Source organism: Sceloporus occidentalis, unplaced genomic scaffold, assembly GCF_023333645.1.
Source record: "Sceloporus occidentalis isolate IW3139 unplaced genomic scaffold, rSceOcc1.0.p SCAF_5, whole genome shotgun sequence".
In the NCBI taxonomy this organism is placed as follows: Eukaryota; Metazoa; Chordata; class Lepidosauria; order Squamata; family Phrynosomatidae; genus Sceloporus; species Sceloporus occidentalis.
The window spans coordinates 86,097,541-86,118,876 of NW_028316985.1; the positions used below are offsets into that span (position 1 = coordinate 86,097,541).

The following is a 21,336-nucleotide window of genomic DNA, read 5'->3' on the forward strand; positions in this document are numbered from 1 at the left end:
CACAGTACATTGCTCACTTGGGGTCATCATAAATTGGAAACAACTTGATTTTACACTACACTACAACAACAAGAAGAAAGAATAGGGCCCACTTCTGTGTGCACATGCCATGACACTATATCCTCCAGCTGTCAAATTCTTCCAGCACAACAGATTTCTTTCCAAGAGCCTACACTACTTTACATCTAGTCTACATCACATTAGTTCTTCAGCCACATGCTCCCTGTCCAAGTTCCCAGCTGTCAAGGACTGAAAAACACAATAAGAGACCTGTTTACATCACACCCAAATGGCATGCTTTTGAACATTAGAACTGTTCCTCCTAGTGATGTTCAACCGAGCTCCCACGCTGTTACATGTTCATCCTTCAATGTTGTTAGACACACAAGAATGCATTGTTTGCTGCAACACTGATTTTGGTATGGTTTCCGAGGTCAGCTTGACAACAGTTATGAACATAGTAAGCAAATCTTACTATATGGGAGTTATTTTTAAATCACTGATATTTCTGTGCATGCTTCCCTCCACATGCATCAGCACCAACTATACTGCAGATCCTATAGCAACAGCTTTGGTGTAAAAAGTAGTCAATGTACTTCTCCAGTTTGAAGTCCTGACTTCCCATTCCAAGTAGGAGAGTTTTGAACAAACAAACAAAAATGGTATGGCTGTGTTGTACAATTTCAAACTGATAGGCTAGGAGTATTAGTATGAGATGTGGTGAATTATTATCAGCTACTTGCAGCAGTAATCATCACCTTATTCACAAAGACTATTTGTGACAATATAGGCAGACCAGCTAGCTGAATGAGTAAAATTTGTGGATGGCACAGAGATGGGCTAATTTTATGAGAACAATGAGCATATAATATGTGCGTGGGGAAGATGGATGGATCTTTCTGTTTCTATCCTGTGTTATTTTCTCATGTGCTCCATCTCTTCCGTTTTATTTCTGCATTAATTTGCCATTTATAAAAAATTTAGAAAGCAATCTGCATGAAAATTGGCATTTGAATACTTAACAAAATACATCATCATCATCATCATCATTATTATTATTCACCTTTATTTAGAAAGCGCTGTAAATTTACACAGCACTGTACATACAATCTTTTTAATTAGACCTCAGACTTACAATCTAAAAAGACACGACACAAAAGGAGAAGAAAATGGTGGTGGGGAAGGGGATGAGGTCCAGCAGTCTTCTCTACTTCCAAGGCCTGGACCAAGGGAGATGGACTGGAGGGAGGGCTTGGCTTCTTAATGGATGGTTTATCTTCTTCCAGGCAGGCCTGGTGGAGCTAGTCTGCCTTTCTCTCCCTCAAGATGGTGGATGAAGGACATTCATTAAAAAGGTCTTTTTTCATATTGTGTTATAAAGATTGTTAGAAGAAATATAGCAAAATGCAGGGAGATATAAACGCAAGATAAATTCATAAGGGGTAAAGATTTTTTTAATTAAATTGAGGATTGAAGGATTATAGATGTCTTTAAAATATGTGTAAAAGTTTTAATTTAAGTATAATCATGGCTGCCGTTGCCCTCCTCCACCTGGGCAGGAGCGGCCCAAGGGACTTTGCCACCGCCGCCGCGGCGTTTCTCCAGGGGGCGGGGGCGGTGGGAGCGACCCCTACAAAAGCCGGTCCGCCGGCTCCCCCCGAAGAGGACGCTGCCGTTGCCCTCCTCCACCTGGGCAGGAGCGGCCCAAGGGACTTTGCCGCCGCTGCCGCGGCGTTTCTCCAGGGGGCGGGGCCGGTGGGAGCGGCCCCTACAAAAACCGGCCCGCCGGCTCCCCCTGAAGAGGACGCTGCCATTGCCCTCCTCCACCCGGGCAGGGGCGGCCTAGGGACTCTGCCCGCCGTTTATACCATCAGGGTGGAGTGTCAAGGACTGTCATCTGGTCCTGCTGTTGGGGATTCTTTAGGGGGAGGGAGATAGAGAGGGGCTTAGTTATTTTTTATTAGGGATTGATTGGGACACGTCCTGTCTTTTTCTCGTTGCTGTATATTATTTAATGTACTTTTAGATTGCTTTTTTATTGATTGTATAGGATGGATTATTGTTGTATTGCAGTTTATGTTTTTATGCTGCTCGCAATTGTATTGTATTGTATTTTTACCTGTTGTAAACCGCCGTGATCATGGGAACAGCGGTATATAAATAAAATTTCATTTCATTACGCAAGTGCGGTGTATTTGATCTTTTTCTTTTTGTATTAAGAAAAATTGCTTGGCTAAATCATGTCTCAACCCCTTCGTATGAGGAAGTCATTATGTTCTTGTAGTAATGTTGTTATGGTATTTGTAGTGGTGGGTTTGTTTAGAGGGTGGTCAATGTTGAATGTATGTATTGTATTATATTGGTATTGTTACGAATGTTTTATGTAGTCATATATGTTTTTTATATATATGTATGGTAAACTTTAATAAAGATTAAATATTTAAAAAAGGTCTTTTTAATATAGTTGGTATCCACTGGGGTTTGTTCCAAGATCTCCCGTGGATATCAAAACCTGTGGATGCTCAAGTACTATTAAAAACAGTGGCATAGCACCTCTTATATAAAATGGCAGAATCAAGGTTTGCTTTTTGGAAATATTATATATATATATATATGATTTTTTCCATTCACCAACCTGACATTAAACAGCACCACCAAGGGGGCTGTTTTTTCTCATACACCAAATTGTATGGGACAAAAAAGTTGCCCCAATTGCAAGATGCAATGCCTTTTCTGGGATAATTTTTGCTCCATCTGTTTTTATCATAAAATCCAGGTATGGAAGTTGACTGAAACATGGAGACACTATTTACAGCCAATGGGATGACAATATAATAAAATGCCTAGCTACAAAACATGATTCTGTGGTTCTAAAATGTCACATCGTGGCAGGATGGGGTAGTTAACAGAACTCATATTTCAGATAACTAACTTCAAATCCTCATCATCTTCCATGGAATTACTGTGTGGTCTTAGAGGGGGAAACCAAAAGAAGTAGAAATGAAGCCACAAAACAATGGTTGGAAATAGAAACTTTATTGTGGTCTGTGGTGTGTCCAAAACATTTCAACATTGTGAAAGGTCTTCTTGAGCCTGAAGACAACATGTTGGACATGCCATATACCACAATACATTTTTCTCTACTTCTGAATATCATTTTTGTGGCTTTGACTGTCCCTCTGCCTCACTTTTCTCCTGACCTGACTCTCCCCCCCCCCCCCATATCTTTAAAACAGAAACAATGACCTAACACACAGGGTTGTTATACTGCAAGATCAAGAAAGCCTGTGCTACCATAGTAATCCACAGGATTCCATTTTCCAGGTACATCTACCATCTTCAGAAAAAGTGGCAAATGGGGGAAAGGGTCTTCTCAGCTGTGGTTCCCAATTTACAGAACATTGTCTGCCAGAAAACGTATTTGATGCCTACTTCAGTTTGTTAGACCTTTTCATTTTCCCACCCTGCTGTCTATTATTAATTCATATATATCCCCGCTTTCCCAACACAGGGACTCACGGCACCTTGCAGATATAAAACACAGATATAAATGTACACAAAAACATCAATAAACCATAGAAATAAATAAATATGTTTTTTTTATTTTTAAACACAGATTCAAAAATCTACAGAATTAAAACTATTTAAAAATTCATTAAAAGGAGGAAGATAAAAATCTACACAACAGCACACATTAAAAAGTCAACTGCAGTCAATTCCAAAAATTGGGGTGCTATTCCTTAAATATTATATAGTATCACTTTTCTTAGAGTCCAGCCTTCAATTGCAAGGTGTTTGGTCATGTGTTTTGCTTTGTTTTTAAAAAGTTATCAATATGAGACTACTAAACTATAATAACAAGACATTTCTGATACACACAGTAGATTAAAAAGATAGATTTTACTACATCAGCAATAATACATTTTGAGAACTAGTACAGAAAACCCCATGATAGGTTCCCCTTAGAGTCACCATAAGTCAGAAACTAATTGAAGGCACACAACAAGCAACAACATAATCCTATCTTGAAAATAAAATGATTACCTGAAAACACTGGATTATCTAAATTTACAATTCTTTTGCAAATTCAATGGGATGAGTTTGAGATTTTTTCAGAAGTCAAATGTGTAAAAACCCTGACATAGACAGGATTGTATATCCAGTCGCAAGTTGTTAAATGCTTAGCAATTCATGAATTAGGGGTGCCACCTCTTCTGTCTGAGAGGCTCCTTATTATTAACAGATGCATGGCATGACTGTTAAAGTGGAACTGTTATGGTATAATTATAATTGTGTGGTGTGAATAAGCCACAGTTCAAATGATTAAGAATTTCATTATTATTATTATTATTATTATTATTATTAAGAATGTGACTTGCCCAAGGTCTCTCAGATTGTTCGTGACAAGTTCTTTCCAAAATCTACAAAATTCTTATAAATTTCAGACAGGGATTTAAGAAGTGGGAGAAAGAAGAATGTCAGATTGCAAACTTAATTGTGGTATTACTGCAAACTTTAATTGTGGTGTTATTTGGTTAATCTGGTTTGCAGTCAATGTAAATAGGCCTCTGGGAGAGGCTTTCAAGCCGTTAAAGACAGATCCTACCTGAAGGCCATGCTTCATCTGTACTCTGATTCCTTCTTGCAAACTGATGCTAGCTTACAATGCCAACTCAGAAAGAATGTACTATTTGTCACATGCAGCTGTTTTTCTTGGATACATTCACAATGGCTTCTGTGGAAGTGGTTAAAATGAGCTTCAAACTCTTCCAGCATGTAGGCTTCTGTGCCCAGAATGTTGCCGTGAAATGTCCTGCTGTGAGGCATTTATTACCAATGTTCACAGTGTAGTAACAGTGTTTGGATATTAGGAACGCCTCTGACCTTTCCCTTTCTACTTTAAAAGGGAAAGAGAATGGGCTATTTACCAATGTCAGCATGGGTTTTCCCTGCAGTGCCTAACATCTTGGATAGGGAAATGAAGAACTGTTGAAAGTAACCAGGATACTTGTTTCTTCAGTAATTAAGGCTCTCTTCACATTAAGATTTTCTGGGGAATTTAGAGAACCATGGCAACCATAAGCCCTCTGGAATGAATCTACAAGTTTTCCTCCCACAGAGGGAAGAAGAGATGCTTCCATGACCAAATAGTGTAAGGACAGACATAGAGAGCCAACATGGTGCAGTGGTTTGAGCTTTGGTCTCTGGAGTTTGAATCCCTGCTCAGCCAATGGGGTGCCCTTGGCCAAGTCACTCTCTTTCAGCTTTACAGAACGCAAAGTCAAACCCCCTCTGAACAGATCTTGCCAAGAAAACGTCGTAATAGGTTTGCTTTAGGGTCACTATGAATTGGAAATAACTTGAAGGCACACAGGAACAACAACACGGACACTTAGGCACAAATGCTAGGACAGAGGTACAGAAACACTCCCATTCTATCAATCTGCAGAAGCATAGTTAAAGTATATTTTTGTTTCCTGCACTATGGCTTTCTAGAGGCTAGTTTACGATGCATGATTCTCATTAAGGAACAAGCATTGTAAGGAAATAATTCCAGTCTGTAAGGACAGAAATTAATTTCTAGGGGTGCATTTCCATGAGCAATAGCAGTTTTGCTGTTGGTGATGATGATAATGATGATAATAATGACAACAATGTTGATTAGCATTATGTACAGCCTGCCTTTCCCCCATCTTACACATGCTTATTATTCTGGTGCTGTGCCTTCAAGATGTTTCTGACTTATGATGATATTAAGGCAAAGCTATCACAGCATTTTCCTGGCAAGATATATGTTCAGAATGGGTTTGCCTTTGCCTTCCTCTGAGGCTGAGAGAATATGACTTGCCCAAGTAGTTGCTATGGATTATGACCATAGGACTGGAGAGTTTTGAAGAATCTGTGGTCTTCCTGATGCTGATATATTACTCCCACCATTCCTCATTATTGGCGAGTCTGGCTTGACCTGATAGCAACTGGGGTTCTGCAACATTAGGAGGACAACAGATTCCCAAGCTTTGAGATAGGATAATAATGTTTCTCTGCTGTTCTTACTGAAACATGATGCAAACCCATCTCCCTCTCAACCCTAACTGGACCAGGATGATCATGGGCTAGATCCACAAGTGGACCTGCATGAATAGAAGGGAGAAATAACATTATCAGAATTCTGAGTAGTATTACTCAGGTCTGATGTTTCTCATTCCAACAAATGCTGCTACACAGTTTTCTAACCTGATGTTTGGCACACTTGGAAATAGTTTTAGAAATTCTTGGAAACAGCTAATTAAAAATAATCCATTGTCTCAGATTCATTAATAACATCTTTTAAAAAAAATTCAAATGAGCAGTTAAAAGCCATTGATGTTATTCAGTGGCAACGATTAACAGTTCTCAATAGCTAAGTTCATTTCTGGCAATTTTTGGTAATCTTACATGGCGTTTTTAACATACATTTAACAATTTAATGACCAATTTAAAGATTAATTTGATCATGTTTTCCTAACATTTCAATATTATTGTCTTAACATTTGCATGTGTGTCTATGTATATATGTGTATGTGGTGCCTCCAAGTTGCCTGTTCACTTATGGCAGCCCCATTAATTTCATAAGGTTTTCCTAGGCAAGGAATACTCAGATCTAGTTTTACCATTCCCTCTCTAAAATATAGCCCACAGCACCTGATATTCATTGATGATTTCCTATCCAAGTACTAACTGGGGTTGACCCTGTTTAGCTTCCATTATCAGACATGATTTGGTGCCTTTGGGATATTTAGTCCCTTTTAATGTTAATTCATTATCTCTTTCTAGGTTCGGAGTTAGAGGGCTACAGTTGGAGAAAGGAGGTGGAATTATTCAATTGCACAAAGAGAAATCTGTTTCTTCTTTTTAAGATCTAAGCTAATGTTTGCAGATATATGTAGAGACAGGGCAACCCCATGTAACTCTGAAAACAAAGTAAACTTTATAAAAACAATTTATCTGTTTTATAGGTTAATACACCAGGTCCATGTTTAGATAGATACAGTTAACACCTTTACACTGTGCATAGTTTTGAAAATAGCAAGTTAGTTGAGTGCACTGTCAAAAAATCATTTACCTAGTGGTAGTTATTTCAGGAACATGTTGTGTTTTGTATTTTTTTAAGGAAATTTTTCTATAGAGTGTGGTTAGAGATTAATGTCCTGCTAAACTAAGATAAATAAGATAGCTTACAAAAATCTTCAGTGAAAAAGATGGGAAATCATTCTGAAAATCTGCGCTCATAATATCTGAGTGTAACAGGAGCAGCAGTAGAAAAAGTGTAATGGGATAAAGAAATAATGAATAAATAAAGAAATGGTAACAGAACCAGAGCCTAAAGACACTTCCGTTTCTTATATAGTAAAGCTGCTTTTCATAGTTTTCCTAGTTAACAGCAAAAATCAATGGCCATTCTGCTTCTGAAAATATTGCATGGTCTTTGAATTGCTGAAAAAAGTTGTCAACGTTTAAAAAATAGTGTTCAACAATAATACTCTGTAGAGACAGAGTGTGTGTATGTATTATTGTTACTTATTGTTACCAAGTTAAAAGTTACTTTGAAAAGAAATCAGAATATTTAGGGAGAATATATATTCTCCCTAAACATTCTGATTTCCTTTCAAAGTAACTTTTTCACAAAAAAAAAAAACCTTGACCATTACAAATGTCCCTGTGACCTTTTAGCAAAGAAAAGGCTCTGCTGGCTACTAGATTGTCATCAACACAAAATGCCCCATATAATGAATGAATGTTTTATGAGCTGTGGGGCAACATTAGCATTACAATGAGGGATTGTTTGGGAACAAGCTGTATTACTGTTGCTGAGGAGATAAAAGAAAGTCTCTCAAGGGTAAATTTTAAAAAGAAAGAAAGAAAAAGAATGATCCATGGGGGTTATATTAAACCTTTTTAAAATGTTGACACTTAGGGAAAAAAATGCTTTCTTGTTCAAGTGACCTTTTTCTGCTAATTGTTTTTAATGAAGTGAGTAGGTAGTTTGGAAATTAAAAATATTGAGTGCAATTCAGGCAAGCTCTTTACAGTTCAATATATATTTAATTCCCAACCTGCAGCATTAAAAATAAAAAGCTGGTTTATGTCTAATGCTTACTTATCAGAAGGGGATAACCCCATAAAATATTTGAACATATTTAGACCTGAACCTGGCAATCATTAACTATTTCCTAGGAAGAAAAAAAATAGACCTTAAATCAAAATTAGAAAATCCTGCTGCAACCATAAGAAATATGAAAGAATCACGTTTGGAGATCTCAAAATGATTTTAGCAGTCAGTAAGGCTCAATTATACAAAGAGGCTTTGGATTCATAAGAATTTCACTGGGATGGGGGAATGTTTCTATAACCACATCTTATCTCATTACATCTCTATTACATATGGAGTCTGGATTTAATAAAAATTAAGTCAGGTAGGAAAAGTTGCTATCTGGACTACAAACCCATACATTCCACAGACGTTGGCCATACTGGCTGAGAAAATATAGAGGTTTGTAGTCCAAAATGTAACTTCTTAGTGCTCTGAGGCAAATTGACTCAAGAGAAGAGGCACTAAACCTCTAGTGAAAGACAAAATCTGGAAGTTTTGTTTTTTTCACCATATTCAAACTTTGTGAATTTGGGTAAGTTTTGATTTATTTTATTTTATATTTTTAAAACAAAACTAACTGAAATGAAATTCCCGCCTCCATCCCAAGGGCTTCATGGATTTGTGATCCTTACCGCAACAGCAAACCTTGGACCTGCTCATTCTGAAATAATAGCGTAGAATATTTATTTAACAGGCACCACTTAGATAACGCTCAGAAAGCTCCCTCAGCATCTAAACTGGCAGTCTAGAGGTGAACCCAGGGGTAAGCAGACAACACAATCTCCATGTGAGCAAAACATTGCTTAGACTGAAAAGTCAGGCATCATTCAGCAAATATCTACGCAAGTCCAGCTGAAACAATGGCAGAATCTTGCACTGTATGACTCTAATATTCTAAGCCAGCAGTGGGGAATATGTGACTCTTCCTCCAGGTGCTGTTGGACTGCAACCTATACTACTCACAGCCAACAAGCAAGGATAAGGAATGATATTAACTGTAGTCCTATATATGGAGGGCCTCCCATTTCCAATCTCTGATCTAAGCACTATCAGCGCAGCCTCTATTGTGTAGTAGTCTAAATATGTGTGTGGATATATGACTACCCATTTCACTTCAACCTCCATATGCTTTGAAAGCCCATGTTCGTTCTGCTATATATTGACAGGCTCCAACCTATGACTGGACCCCTTTCACATGACACAATTACGGGACTATGATTCAACTGTAACTGCCATGGCTGCATCCTATGACATCCTAGGTTTTATCTATTGATCCTATGAATGCTGACATTTGTCCCATTGGGCACCTCCATTCAACATTAAAGAGAAAAGACGACACATATATAGGGCTTCTCCTTATCACTGGGATCCCTGATTGGCCACGAGTTCCTAACAGCACAAAAGAGCTGAAAGATAGTGACCAAAGAGCATACTGGTGTCAGTAATAAAGCTAACAGAGAGGCTAGCAGAAACAGTGTCCTCGCCCTTTCATGCACTCAGTTAGTACATGAGGGTTCATTGCCTAGAAGTAGGGGGAATGGATTCAGGAGAATGATCTCATGTCATACTGCAGTGAGTGCTACCTGGTCATTTTCCACACACAAACACAAACCTCCAGCCACTAAACAGCTGTACAAACCGGTACAGGTCCTGAGAACTGCAGGGGGGAGGGGAACTTCATGCTTTGAAAGCATAATCATAGAATCATAGAATTGGAAGGGACCTCAAAGGCCATCCAGTCCAACTTCCGCCGTGTGGGAAGACACAATCAAAGCTCTCCCAACAGATAGCCATCCAGCCTATGTTTAAAAACCTCCAAAGGAGGAGACTCCACCACACTCCCAGGCAGAGTATTCCACTGTTGAACAGCCCCTACCATCAGAAAAGCTCTTCCTGATGCTTAGGTGGCATCGGCTCAGCCTGGCATCCTTCCGAGATTGCTAAAATGAGTACCCAATTAGCTTACACACTGTAAATGGCTTAGGGAGAACTTAAGTGCACTGATAAGCGGTATAGAAATCTACTTGCTATTGCTATCTCTTTTCTTGTAGTTTGAATCTGTTGCCCCATGTTCACTTGGCTTTTAAGCCACGATTGCACTGAGAAAGAAGTAGCTTTAGTGGCATTCACTGCATAATGACACATCCAACCCATAGCTTCTCTGTCCCGAACCTTCCCTTTTCAGTGACAGAGAAAACCCATGAATGACCTAGTAATTGTGCAAGTCCCCAGGTGTGAAATGTTGCTGCCAGGGTAGTTGTGCAGTTGCCAGTCCCATGGTGTCAGTCTTCCCTACTCCCTCTTGTCTCTCCTTCCCCTCAGTATTCGCAATAATCCTCATTACCTTTATTTATTTATTTTCTCTTTCTTGCTTTTCAAGACTTCACTCGCTCCAACAATTGCAAAAAAATAAAGTGAAATAAACAAAACACTAAAGACATGCTGGGTAGGACATGTAGCAGGGAGGCAGGGTTAAGGTAGAGAGAGTGATGGAAGCAGCAGTCCCAGTCATGCAATTGAGAAGGGTGCATTGATGGCTGCCTTGAAAGCTTAAAAAATACTAGTTTGACTGCTGCAAGAATGGGACTTGTGCGGTAAAGTCCCTAGTCTCTGGAGCAACAGAAAACAAGCCTGCTCCATCCACAATATGACATCTCTTCAAATATTTAAACATGGCTTTCATGTCACCTCTTACCCTTCTGTTCCCCAGGCCAAACATACTCAACTCCTAAGCCTGTATTTGACGCTTTACTATCTACCACTGACACTATAACCCTTTCACTCTTATACTTTATAATGAAACACATTGTTCTTACAACCCCTTCAGAAAAAACAGTTTGCAACAACTAGCTGAAACCTCAACTGTATGTTACCATCACAGTAGGTTTGTTTTAGCTGCATTTATGGAGCATAACCCCATGCTAACATTTCACAAAGCCTGCATACAAGGTGTACATCAGCCCACAATCTCTCTTTCATTCCAGAATAACATTGTGTGAATAAGAGTAGGCTCATCACATTTCTACTAAAAGGAAAAAAAAATCAAAATCAGACAACAGAAAAGGCTAGGGATTTGGATTATACTATACGCTTGGGAAGTTATTACAGTACACAATGAATTTGTTAAGACTAAAAGTTCTTTTCGCCATCTGGATTACTTAAAAAAACGCACACACACAGATTTGCAGAATTTTCATTTTACAGGGACCACTTGCCACTTTGCATTCCAGAAAACACTGAACATATTTCCTTCAGAGAGCCTTTCACAGAACTGTTAAAAGCATCTTATTTAAACTGTTAAAAGATGCTCTTTTTCCTTCTAGAAAATTCAGGGAAAATTGCTCACAGACTGACATTTTCATGAAGAAGACTCAAATCACCTTCAGGAGAAATCTTTGAACACCACTTATAGCTCTGCTAAATTTATGGAGCTGTTAAGAGGAAAATCAGCTCATAGAAGAAAGCTCCCTTTTTAATGTTTGGGAAATGTTTATTTTAATTCAGGGTTCGACAGACCACCCTGAAAGGGCGGGTGGAGCTGCCCGTTTTTGCTCCTCAGGGAGCCTGCAGCAACCAAACTACGTGGGCTCCCTCCACTGCAGAACCCCCCCCCACTGAAAGTGGGTTCTTTTCTGCAGTGCGCAGCCACCACCATGAGTGTACCATTGGCGCACTGTGGCGCATAGATGACACAAGTGCATTGCTGCAACGTGCAGATGCTGCGCCACACTTGCATCATCATGGTGGCCCCCGTATGGACGTGGGAGGTTGCCATGATGACACAGCCGCCATGTACTCAGGTTCAGGAACGTGAGGATGCTGTGCAGTCCTGAACTCTAGAATAGGCACCAGGATGGTGCTTCTTGCCCATTTCTACCAAGCATTTGTACATAGCTTGCCCATTCCTTTAATTCATTGCCTCTCTGTCTTTCATTTCTTGCTCACCTTCTTTGGATAAAGCAGTAACCCCTCACTGTGAAAGAAAGACACAAACACTACAACTTAAGTTCTTACTTTTTCAGTGTACTGAAGCTCTTTTGTTTTTAATGTTTTATGTGCTTTAAATTTTCAGATATTCGATTCCATGTGCTACAGCTGTCATTCCATCCATACTGCAGTTTATGCTATTTCAAATCTGTATGGGGCAGTTTCGTAAAGCTTACTCATATTGCCTTTATATCTGATCATCTCCTCCAGCTAATGCTGCTGTATTTCAGAAGCCTTTGATTACATATGGATGGAGTATCTTCTGCCAAATAAACTATTAGCATTTTTTTTTTTGCAGGTATGGTTTTCTTCCCATGACATCTTAGAGCATGAATGAGCAGATAAGTGTCATCCTCTAAAATAATCCTTTATTAAAATTGTCGCATCTCACAGATCTATCATTGAGCATTTCAACATCACAGCTATGCATACTTAGACTACATATCTGCTTTAAAACACAATAAACAACCAAACCCCTCTTTTTTGGGGAGAGGGAGCACTGGCGTAACTGAGGGTGCTAGTGAATTTCATGTCTGCAGAAGAACCAGAAAACTATCCAAATATAATTTGACTATCAGACATGAATCACTTAAAACACATGTCTATATTGATTCTGAAAGCCAGCACTATACAAATATAACTTCCAGGAGCACATACAGTTTGCCCTCCACATTTGTGGCTTTCACATTTGCAGATTTGATTACTCACAGATTTAACTGATATCTTCTCTCTAAGAATTTCTAAGTCCTCCAGTGTGACTCTGCTGGATGTTGACAATAGAGTTGTGCTGAAAGACCTAGAGATTCCTCTTCTCTAGGTATTTGAAGGTCTTCCAGCATGATTCTACGGTCAAGCTCCAGCTGATGTTAACCTAAGAGTAGTGTTGGAGGACCTTAAGAGGTGTTTTCTCGGGCAAAAAACTTTTTTTATTTGCAATTTTCCCACTTTCACAGGAGTCCTATATCCCTAACCCCAGAAAATGTGGGGAGCTCATTGTACACTCATTTCTAGATGATTCCTAAAATGGCAGTGGACAGCTGATACTGGACAAAATATCAACTATGGACAAATGGATACTTGGAATTAAAGCTCAATGACCTCAGAAAAACACATGTAGACTAGTGGCTAGAGTGTAGCCCTGGAACCTGGGAAAGTTAGGGTCTAGTCACTCACTGAACCATACAACTCACTTAGGTTAAATTACTTTGGGTTAAAGGGGTATCTTGATGCAGCTAAACAACTAGTAATACAGATTCAATGTTAGGCTTCATACTGAAAGTAAAGGCATAACAAAACCCTAAGCAACTTCATTAATACGTCTCCTCAGTATCTATTAAATGGCAAATAGCAGAGCTAGGAAAAGTTTGTTTATTTGTTTACCAAACCTCCCCTGAATTAACATAATAACTAGCCAGAACAGGTGGACTTCGGAAATGTAGTCCCCAAAAGTAACTTTTCCAAGCTCTGGAAAATAAACCAAGCAAGTGAGGGTTATGTACCCAGACCTGATTTCTTTAAACCATGCTTAATAATTGTAATAATAGTACAAAATAGATGTAACTTAAATATTACATCTAAAACCATACAATAACCTGACAGGGAGGGTGTATATTGGCAAGCGTGACTTTTTCCATGTATCTTTCCCTGTATTTCACACTGTTAGAAATGCCTTGCTCCAGATTCTTCCCCTCCCTAGAATAAAAGCCAATGGAGGCGAGAGCAGGGCATTGGGCATAGTTGGTTTGTAATTTGGGAATTAGTTTGCCCGGGAGGCCCTAAAGGACACCACATTACTAAATAATGATTAAATTTAACACAGCACAATCCTAAGTGCTACAGATCAGAAGACTACATTTTTCTTCTAAATTTGAACTTTAACTTCTACTAGAAGTATGTTTACGACTGCAAACTCAACTGGAAATTAAAACACTTTATTTTCTTGTGTCTTGTATTTTTGAATTTTGTGTTGTTTTGTTTTTCTCTTTTATGAATGCTATTCTTCCACTTAACCACACCAGAATCCTATACATGTTTACCCACTATGTTCAATAGTTGTAGCTAAGTGACATTTCCTTTTCCTCGTGGGTCGTGTCTTATTTAGATTGTATGAGGGCAGAGAGCTGTGAAATTAATAATGCCTAAGCCTCTCTTGAGAGTCTTTGTTGCTGAAGAGTGGGGTATAAATACTTTAAACAAATAAATGTGTATAGAATTGCAGTGTTACTTTCTTTTGCTTATAAATCAGCTTAATACTTTTGTTTTAAGAGAACGATGATTAATATTTGCTATAAATTAACATCATTGCTATATTTAACCCATATTTTTCATTATATGCATAGCTTCTAAAGAGTCAACTATGATTTCAAGTTTAAGCAAAGGATAATAAAACAAGCAAGACAGCTTCTACACAGTTGGATGACTGTAGCAACAGGAGAGCAAACAACGGTAATTAAAAATGGGGGGAACTGAATGCAGTGATTGACAGAAAGGCTTATCCCATTGATTCCTTTGGTGTTTCTTTTTTATCCCACTTATTACCTTTGAGTTTCTTTCCTTTATAAGCTTAGTGACTCAATGACTCACACAGTCATTCCACTTAAGAAGTAGTTTGGAGTGTCAGCCACATGGGTTGTTACATGCATTTGGCAGTTTGTGCTTTTAAAAAAAAAAGTCTGAATCTTATAATTCTTTACAGACCCTGGAAAATACATCTGTAAAAAGATATGTAGATTGCCTAGTCTAACACATTATTCTCAGAGAAACCCAGCAATTGCCAAAAGAGCCTCTTACAGAAAAACTGACAGCCAGAATGACACACAGGATCTTCAGCCTAAGTTGGAACACAGCCAAGATGCTGTCAGAGACCTTCCAGAAAGAGAATGCTTCTAGGGTTAACACTGAGCTACACACTAAGCAGTTAAGTGGGTAGATGACAAAAAATCAACAGCAGGCTTTGGAGTCTATTCAGGGTACACAACAATATGAACCAAAGGAGCCAAGACAGAGAGTTCATTTGCATCCTTTATAGTGCAGGGATATGAAGAATACTCATTACATCCTCAATAAAAAAAGGATACCCCAGCACTCCAGAAACCCTGCCCTAGAATGAGAACAGTCTCAAGGTGCTTTGCAATTCAGGAATTCATTTGGGGGGAAAAATCAGTGGTGTCATTAGGATGGGTGTCACCCAGTTCAGATTTCCAGAGGGGCTACTGGGGTGTATGGAGGCAAAGCCAACGAAGCAGTGAGAAGAGATGGAACAGAAGATGGGGCTTCTCATTCATTCTTCCCCAATGTCTTGGATCCTTTGGCCAAAAGAGCCATAGTAGCAGGGAAGCCAGAATCAGCACACTCCTTCTTCTGCAGTCTCCCAGAAGCTCATTCCAGGTATGGTGTGGCTGCTCATCAGAATGGAAGGCACTGCACCACCCCACCAGAAGCTGCTGATGCAGGAGTGGGGGGATGCCATGGTCTCCTGATGGCCTGTTTCACCAGCAGCTACACCACACATAGAAAAGAAGACAACACCCCACCACCAGCAGCTGCTGATGGGGGTGGTAGTGCTGAGACCTCCCAACAGCCCATTCCTGGTCTGGCAAAGTGGATAGGTGAATGAGAAAGGTAGGCAATACATTTATCGCTAGACCAGAAACTACACCACTAGGGTGACTAGGGTTTGTGTCACCTGGTGTGGAGGGGGGTGAACTTGCCAGATTGCCCCCCAGCTGCCACATGGGACTCTGAAGACTCTGAAGACATCACCCTTCCCCACCCAGCCTGCACTTCTGCCAGATTCAAAAAGCAGCTGCACCCCTCCAAAGGCCTTCTAAGTCCAGCATGGTAGCAACCACCACGTTGGACTCAGAAGGCAGCCTCCTCAATGCAGGTACCACCCCACCAGGTGACACCCCCTCTGGGGCAATCCATACACCCCATACTCCCCTAGAGATGCCACTGCCAATCCTACCAGGTGTACCATTAATCCAGCAGTCTACCATCACCCAGTGGGGTATCCCCCCCCCCCCATGACACCCATGGGAAAAAATCCATTTGTGCAAGAATACAAGTAATTGTTCTGCAGAGAGATGATTTGGGGGCAAGATACACTGTCTCATGCACAGTTTTAAAACTGAAAAACACTTGTGTCTTTTTGCCCAAACAAATTTAATTGAATGAAATCTGAAAGTATTCTGACAGAAAAATACTGAAAAACTGTGTTCTCATAGAAGAGGGAGAAAATCGCTGACATGATCCATTCTTGCCTTCACAAAACATATAAGCATACATGTCCACTCCTCTCATAGTGCTATGCACAATCTCCAAATCACAACTGCCTGGATAAGAATGCTGCTGCCTGCTTCCCAATATCATACACAGTTGGTGCACAATTTATAATCACTCCTCATTTGTACCAGTATACTAGTGCCTAACAGATACAGCCAACTGGTTTCCAATTCAGACTAAACAGTGACATGAAACAAGCTGCCGGACACAAAATTAGACCCGAGGTCCACCTGACTCAACTGATACTATTCAGACAATCTCTGGTTTGCCATATTTAAAAATTAACTTATGAAAAGTGATGCAACTCCAGATTCTTTATTCATTGATTTTAGGACTGCTGCTTCCTCGACATTCACAGAAGGCATATTTAACACTTCACAATCAAAATAAATGCTCCTGAAACATTCAGATTTCATACACGGATTGCATTTCAAGTTATTTTTTTAAGAAGTGTACAAACAATATGTATGTTGTCCCATGTCCTTTCACATCAAGACAATCTTCAGTTTTATTTATACCCCTAGCATGCAAGCCAAGGAAAGGAAAGGTTTTTGAATAGTACTTATTGCTCTGTGCTCTTCGAAGGCTTGCAAAAACAAGAGGGCATATAACATGGATTCATTCTGGCAGAGCAGGGCAATGAGAAGGAGCTAAGTTTTAAACACTAATCTCAACATAAACATCCCAAGAAAGCGAAAAAGAAATTGTCTGAACACACATAGAAGTATGAAAAAACAACTTCCACCTGACCTAGCTGAGCACTCCTATATAATTTTTTCTATAACAGGGCAGCTAGTATTTAAGAGGGGAGACTTACTGTGGATAAGCAACAATACTTTCCTGGGAAGCCACTGTAAACATGGCTCAATAGTATAACAGCCTTGTGGAAAAATAGGTATGCCATTTGCACGAAATGGTGTGTTCCACCCATAAGAAGTTCATCATATTAGAAGCAGCTCTGCTGGCCATGTGAAAAATGGCTATGAACATTTTCTGACGGCATTTTCATTATACATGCAGTGAGAACTCATAACGAGCACATTCCGGCTAAAAGTACATTTAGATTTCCAAAAGTCAAGGAACATTGCACATTTTAATCTAAATAATCAAGCCTGTTTCATAAACATTGCTAAGATGGGACCCAAAACAAACCCGAGAATTCTAATGCTAGAACTGCAAGCAAGGCAGCTTAGGATGATGAAGACAGAATTGTATTTATTGCTTAGTTACTGGTGTGAGTGGATAGAAGACAATGTTCTGCAATAACATTTGCCTTGGAATGTTTATCTGCTTTCTTACCATTGAATGTTAAGAACACCCTGGCCTGAGGCTGCGAAGATCCTTTTACACTCCAAGAGCAAATAAACACCCCAATCAACACTTGGAGACTTAGAAATGTCATTATCTTCAGATGCGAAACTTAATATCCAAGATATGAATCCTAAACAAAATGAGAGAGAAAGAGAGAGGTTATTGCTGGTTTTACCCATTTGGCCAGATACAATGTTGTCAATATTACAGCGGCAGAGTTGTAAAACCCACTAAAAGGTATGGTTTTCACCATTATTTTCTAAAATATGAAAAAAAGACTGGCAGGGCCAGCAGTAAAAGGAGATTGCAAGGGAAGTGTTGACTGAGGAAGGCCTGCAGTAAGGATTAGGCTCGGTTTATTTCAATAAGGATGATTCCCACCTGCTGGAAAAATAATTATGTTAAATGTCAAGGCAGAGCAAAGCAAGGACAAGAGATAAGGTTTCATGAATGAAAACGTCTTGATATTTTTAGATCTCTGTCTTTACTGTACTCTTTCTAAAATGTAGAAGGGTTGGCTTCAAGTAACCACTGGGAATGGACTGATACATTAAGCCCATTTCTGCAGACTTTGTCCTTTCCTTATTTCCAAGTCTATTCTGTGACACTATTTTGTGTGCATATTTAGTATTCCTGATCACATTCCTTTTATTTCATAGAATTCACCACTGTCCCAGAAATACATTAATTTAAAACTATAGATTGTATCTAGTTCTATGTCTAGTCTGGGAGATGGCAAAATAGAGTAAATCCATTTATTTTATTTTATTATTTTAAAACGAAACTTAGGTAGAGTACATTTTTCGCATATCCCTAGTACCCATAAGAATCACTCTGAGCTGTGTATAAAACTATAAACACGAATATGCTATAAGGCAAAGTACTAAAACCAGCAGTAGTTAGAGGAGAAGGGAAATATGAAGGCGCTGTCCCCCAAATATGAATGTTGCCCCCCTAATAAAGTTCATATAGTTATATCATTGCAGTAACTTAAACATTAAGTTGAGTCTTTAGGAATATAATTTAGGCATCCCAAGAAAAGGGGCAGGTAAAGTTACCAAGGGAAGGCAAACAAAGCAAATATAGGAATTCTAGGTGTGAATGATTTTCAGTATCTCATTCTCTGGATACCAAAGTCGTGTACCAAGACAGCCACAGGGTTTCCATCTCTTTTTGTCCATACAAAAGGCTGGAGACAACATGAGAAAATTCTTGGTATGCATGCCACCTTGTGCAAATACATGGGAGGAGATGATTGTGTGTGCCACGAAACTGACACTGAATGCACTCATTTCTATGAAGTCAACATTTACATGTCATTGACAGAAACGGTGACACTGTTCTGCCCTCTCAGTTGTTGTACAGCATGATCATCATGCAACAGAGGGATATTTTTACACTGGTTTTGTCTCTAGTAGAATCTGAAGTTTGTTGTGGCATCAGTAACATGATCTCTACTTGCACAGCTTAGCTAAAGATTGAACCTCGAGTCTATAGAAGTAACTATGTTTCCTTACCAATGAAGACTGAACAGTGGAACCATTCATCAGAGACAACTAACAAATATAAAAGGTATCAGTGCACAAGACATGGTTGCAAGAACAAACAAAAAAATACAAGAAGTGAGTAAAACTACAGGGAACCCTTGGTATTCACTGGGGTCTGATTTCAGGACCTCCTGTGGATACTAAATCTGTGGGTGCTCAAGTCCCATTGAATACAATGGCACAGGAAGATTGTGTCTCTTATATAAAATGGCAAAAATCAAGGTTTGCTATTTAGAATGTATACTTTTTAAAAATATATTTTCAAGCCATGAATGCTTGAGTCTATGGATAAAGAATCTGTGGCTATGGAGGGATGCCTGTATCATATTTATTGATTCACATTTGAGGTTGTGATCAATATTAATTCAATGAAAACTGTGAATGTGTTTTATGGATTTACCTGAATGCATGCACTCACTGATACAATTGTTACATGGCACCATTAATCCAGAAAGGAAACAATACTTGGTACAGATTACTATGTACATTTAATCCTTTTAAAAATAGCCCTCTTTCTTCCTGTAAAAAGTAAGAACCAATAGAGCAGGAATGGACATGTGCAGACAGGTACTTCCCACACTAAGCTTCACACTTTCATTTTCTTGTAGCTGAAACTCGAAGCCACAAGTAACTTCCAGATGTGATGCTCCAATCTTAAATGGGACCTGCATCTGAGCAGGCACCTCTAGAATTGGACTGTATAAATGCCACAAGGTTCACACCATTTGCTACACAATAATATGTCTTCTTCCCAGCTCAACACCAGCATCTATCATTTCACATGAAAGAGCTGGGAACACCCACCAACTACTCTTAAAACTGTGGGTACTGCACTTCCCAGCATGGTGTAGAGCAGGGGTAGGCAACCTTTTTGAGCTGGGGGCTGGGTTGCTGTCCCTCAGACAACTGGGGGGCCGAAGCCAAAAAATAAATAATTAAATATTTTTTTGAAAATTTAAATAAATAAATAAATAAACCGGGACAAATGTAGGACAACATTTTCAAATGGTGGACACTTTTTTTTAAAAAAAAGTGGGGGACACATGAAAAAATTTGCTGATTTTTTAAAAAATGTTAATATAAATGCATGTTTCTGAGGCTTCTATAGACAATTGCCCCCCTTGCCCCTGCGCGCGAGAGGCCAAAGGCCCCGGCAGCAATCGGCGGCAGGACCGGGCTGGGGCCGGTCCCAAGGCCTCGCCGGGCCGCATCCAGCCCGCGGGCCGCAGGTTGCCTACCCCTGGTGTAGAGAGTCAGAATGGTGTAGTGATTTGAATGTTGAACTAGGACCCTGGAAGATCAGGGCTTGAATCCCTTCTTGGCCATGGAAACCCACTTTGGTGACCTTGGACAACTCACACTCTCTCAGCCTCAAAGGAAGGCAACAGCAAACCTCTTAAGAAATAGTGACAAGAAAATCCCATGAAAGCATTGCTTTAAGTCAAAACTGTTGTGGAAGCACATAACAATAACAACAGAGAGGTGTCTGCATGTTAATAGCTGTTTGTCCTCATACTGATATATTACGGACAACCTCCACAATAGACTCAGCCATGTTCTGCAGGAGAAAACAGGGAAGATTTCTCTCTGCCTGTGTTGACTCAGATCCCCAAAGGGAGCTCACACCTCCTCAACAAGAACCGTTTCTAACAAATATTTCTGTGCAAGGTAGCCAACAACGGCATCTGTCCAACTCCTGACCACCAGTTCTTGCAGATTATAATAACATTCTGCAAAAGGAAACAAGAGGGGGCTGAGGTGAGACATCCCATCATCCCCGGGCTGTTTTCACGCCGAGAAACAGGCTGCAGCAATGACCTAAAGAAATGATTCCTCCTGTCAACAGAGTCCCTTTTGGGAATACGCTGACATGTCAAGTCCGTTAAATTGGGATTTCTCTATTATATTGCATGCATGCACACACACAATTGCCCTATTATGTTATACATTATAGACTCAGATAATGCAAAGCATCATCTGAGGGAGAGCAAAACTAGTTTCCAACTTTAGCTCCACCAGGTATCATTCAAACCCAGAAAAATCTTGCATTTCTGATTTGGGCACTTTTTTTCCTCA

The 21,336-nt window shown here is 39.6% G+C and overlaps 1 protein-coding gene across 2 annotated transcripts in view; it reads right to left on the reverse strand.

The window, feature by feature from the left end:
• SEMA3C (semaphorin 3C) overlaps positions 1 to 21,336 on the reverse strand; it is a 171,148-nt gene that overhangs the window by 147,538 nt on the left and 2,274 nt on the right. For both annotated transcript variants that reach the window (XM_089524625.1, XM_089524624.1), the window contains exon 2: positions 17,702 to 17,843. In XM_089524625.1, the coding sequence (XP_089380751.1) occupies positions 17,702 to 17,804 (103 nt within the window). In that variant the 5' untranslated portion in view covers positions 17,805 to 17,843. The remainder of the gene's footprint in view (positions 1 to 17,701; positions 17,844 to 21,336) is intronic.